The sequence below is a fragment of the Chaetura pelagica genome, unplaced genomic scaffold (assembly GCF_000747805.2).
Source record: "Chaetura pelagica isolate M959 unplaced genomic scaffold, ChaPel_1.0 scaffold938, whole genome shotgun sequence".
In the NCBI taxonomy this organism is placed as follows: Eukaryota; Metazoa; Chordata; class Aves; order Apodiformes; family Apodidae; genus Chaetura; species Chaetura pelagica.
The window spans coordinates 105,756-108,880 of NW_009954221.1; the positions used below are offsets into that span (position 1 = coordinate 105,756).

The window sequence follows — 3,125 nt, forward strand, 5'->3', positions numbered from 1 at the left end:
AGATGCGGCCCCTGGGGTGTGCGCAGCGCCAGAGCAGCACCCAAGAACAAAGAGGAGCAAACAGCCTGGAAGGGCTCAGGGCTCAGTGTGGCCGAGCAGGGTTAAGGACAAGCCAGCTGAGCCGAACGGGGAGGTTAGCTTAGGGTTAGGCAGCGTGTTTGTAGCAAAGGGGCCAGCAGACCCACCAGCCACCCCGCAGTCCCTCGTCACAGCCACGGGCTGCATCTTATCCCTGGGTATGGGGTTTCCAGGCTGGTGGAGCAGAGGGCTGATGGCCACACTGGGGCTGCAGGGGCCCTGTTGCCACTCAGGATACCCATGCACCCTGAGGAGCCCAAACTCTGATTTCAGATCCCTCTTTGTCTCCACACTCACTGCTCTCCAGCTGGTTTTTTTTCAGTTCTTATTTGGTGGCTGATTTGATCTTGTGGATGGCATACGGGCTCGACTCCTTGGGCATCCAGATCTCTTCCCCACCACGGCCCTGGTGCTCCACTGCTCCCTCCATGGCTGCTGTCAGCTCAGGGCTGAAGATGCTGTCGGTGGCCCGGTAAGTGTGGGTGAGGCGGCGGAAGGAGGAATCAGAGGAGCTGTCGTCAGGAAGGTCTTCGTCCTGCTCATCCCGCAGCTTGGCCCTGCTCAGCTCCGAGCTGCTCCCCAGCTCTGGGTCTTTGAGAGCCTCCCCCACCTCCTGGAGGAAGGTGGTTTTGGGGCTGACGATGCACAGCAGGATCATCAGGCCTCCCGAGACCCCGCAAAGGAAGTAGAGGCCGGCTTTCTCCGGGACACCTGGGGGCAAAGAGCAAAGACAGACAGTGGGTACAAGTGGTCTCTGCAGCCCACCGGGTACCAGCACCCAGAAAACCCCCCTGCCAGGCATGGGAGGAAGAGGAGGGGAGCAGGGGTGCCTCAGCACCCAAGCTGCAAGGGCAGGACAGACTCTGTCCCAGTGAGGTGAGATCATCACCCAGAGTCTCATCCAACAGTGCTCCAAAATGCCCCATTCCCCATTGGAAACCCACAATGGAAGGTGGGGTAGACAGCATGGTGGAGGAATCATCCCACCAGGGATTCAAATGAATAATTTCCCCTGGCAAGGGAAGTTTTTGCCCACAGAGAGGTGCTCTCTGTCGATGCCCCTGCAGGCAGGGCAGGAAGGAAGGAGAACCAGCAGGTAATTCAGTCAGAGAAGGAAGGTCCATGGGCAGGACTACAGCAGCACCAGGACCTGGGGGCTTGTTCAACCTCTGAATTCTCTCAAGCCCAGCATGAGTGCTTGGTGCCCTCCTCCCTCATGTGTCTGCTGACCCTGCCTGAGGGGTCTGGGGTCTGGCTGCCTCTGAGCCAAGCCCTGGCTGAGTGGAGGTAATCATGGGATCTGAGCCACCATCCCAAGCCCATCCTGCTCCCCTGAGTACTGCATGAGAGCCAGGGAGGGCACATACCCCAGAGGTAGGCAAAAGTTGACAGAGAGTTAGTAAAAATCATCCGGTCTTCCCGGAGCCTGGAGAATCTGGGCCCTTTGTACCAGCCACCTGCAGCAAACAAGGGGACGTGGGCTGAGATGTGAGGGGGTCCCCAGCACCCTGCTGCCTGTCCCTGCCTGCCTCCTTCCCCACGCCACACCTTTCTTCCTGCACAAGTGCTGCTCTGCCGGGGGGATGCTCCCCTGTGGGTTGTCCTCTCCCCTGCTTCCAGCAGACCACATTTCTCCAGCCCCACAGGCACTGACTGATAGTTTCAACCAGGAACAGCAATGCTGGGATGGGGCTGCAGGGCTCAGGGTACCAGGGCACAGACAGGCCAGGGAAGGGGTGATTCACCCAGGCATGGACATGATGCTACACCATTTCTGGTGTAGCCTCCCCCCCCCCCCTTTACCGTGCATGTAGTCTGAGAGCAGGAAGGGGTCTGAGGTGTCAGGGCCCACCTCCTCCAGCAGCTGCTTGGGCACTGCAAGGAGAGCACATGCCAAGCATCACCAGCCTGCCCCCAGGAGCCCTGTGCCCTGGCCTGCATGGCACAGGGTGGGCACAGCAGGGGCTCATCCAGTAGCCCCCAGGTGGCTCTCACCACAGGTGTAGGAGACTCGCAGCTGTTTCTTCATGCCAGGGAGGCACGGGTCCCCAAAGGTGGCCTGGTCAGCAGCCACAGTGCAGTTCCCTTTGCGGTGGCACTTCTTGGACACCCTCCGCAGGGCGTCTGGAGCCAAGCACTCTGCAGAGACATGAGGCATGGACCCATGGGCAGACCTGCCACTGCCGCTGGGCACCAGCCAGCTAGGACAAGGTACAACCCAATGGCAGGCTTGTGCCATGCTCTCTGCACTGCTCCTGGCCCCAGTTCTGCCTTGAACTGTTCCTGCGTACCTATATGGGGCCTGCCAGCATTCAAGGCATCACATTCTGGTTTCCCCCGCAGGAATCGTCCGTAATTTGCAGAATAAATGGCCAGGATGGATTTTGGTCTGCACTGCAGTCTCAGCTTGTCATTCTCACACACAGTCTTGATCCGATGGTTCCCTGGGGAGAGGCACAGCAGAGCATTCAAACACATCCTGAATCACCTGCAGCCCCCTCCTCCCTTAGCCCAGCCAAGGGTCTGAGAGCTGCCAAGGGCCAGCTGGAGGAGGGCTGCGAGATACGGGAGCAGCTCAGCTGCCCTCTCTCCCCCATTCTGAGCAGCTGGGGCTGGGCAGAGCCCCCTTGATGCTGCCAGACCCCCCCCCCCCTCACCTGGCCTGCACTTGTAGGAAGCAATGAGGTACTTGTGCGTCCCAGGGCATGGATCTGGCCCAAAGACCTGACTGTGCACGGAGAACTGGCACCACTGCTGGTCTTGGCACTCAGCCTGCAGCTTCTACAGAGCAGAGCGGGACAGATGTGAGATGGGTGAGGAGGCCTGAGGCTCTTTTCCCCTCGTCTCCCTCGGGGCCATCACCAGGCTCAGGGAAACGTCCTCTTGCCCCGCAGAGGTGTCCTATGGCTGCTCACAACGCCCCCGCCTGCAGTCACCTGCTTCATGTGTCGCCCCTGCAGCAGCTCCTCCCCCGCACCCACACCGAGCAGTGTTTGCACCGACACGGCCCCGTCACACCCGGGCGGTGTTTGCACCGACACGGTCCC

General features: G+C 60.3%; 1 protein-coding gene across 1 annotated transcript in view; it reads right to left on the bottom strand.

Moving 5' to 3' along the window:
* Positions 1 to 403: 403 nt before the first annotated feature.
* Positions 404 to 3,125, bottom strand: part of LOC104393909 (protein eva-1 homolog C-like) — a 5,329-nt gene continuing 2,607 nt past the window's right edge. The window contains exons 3-8 of the mRNA XM_010003432.1: positions 2,736 to 2,859; positions 2,370 to 2,522; positions 2,074 to 2,217; positions 1,882 to 1,953; positions 1,446 to 1,535; positions 404 to 789 (exon numbers count right to left, since the gene is read on the bottom strand). Coding sequence (XP_010001734.1) covers positions 404 to 789; positions 1,446 to 1,535; positions 1,882 to 1,953; positions 2,074 to 2,217; positions 2,370 to 2,522; positions 2,736 to 2,859 — 969 coding nt within the window. The remainder of the gene's footprint in view (positions 790 to 1,445; positions 1,536 to 1,881; positions 1,954 to 2,073; positions 2,218 to 2,369; positions 2,523 to 2,735; positions 2,860 to 3,125) is intronic.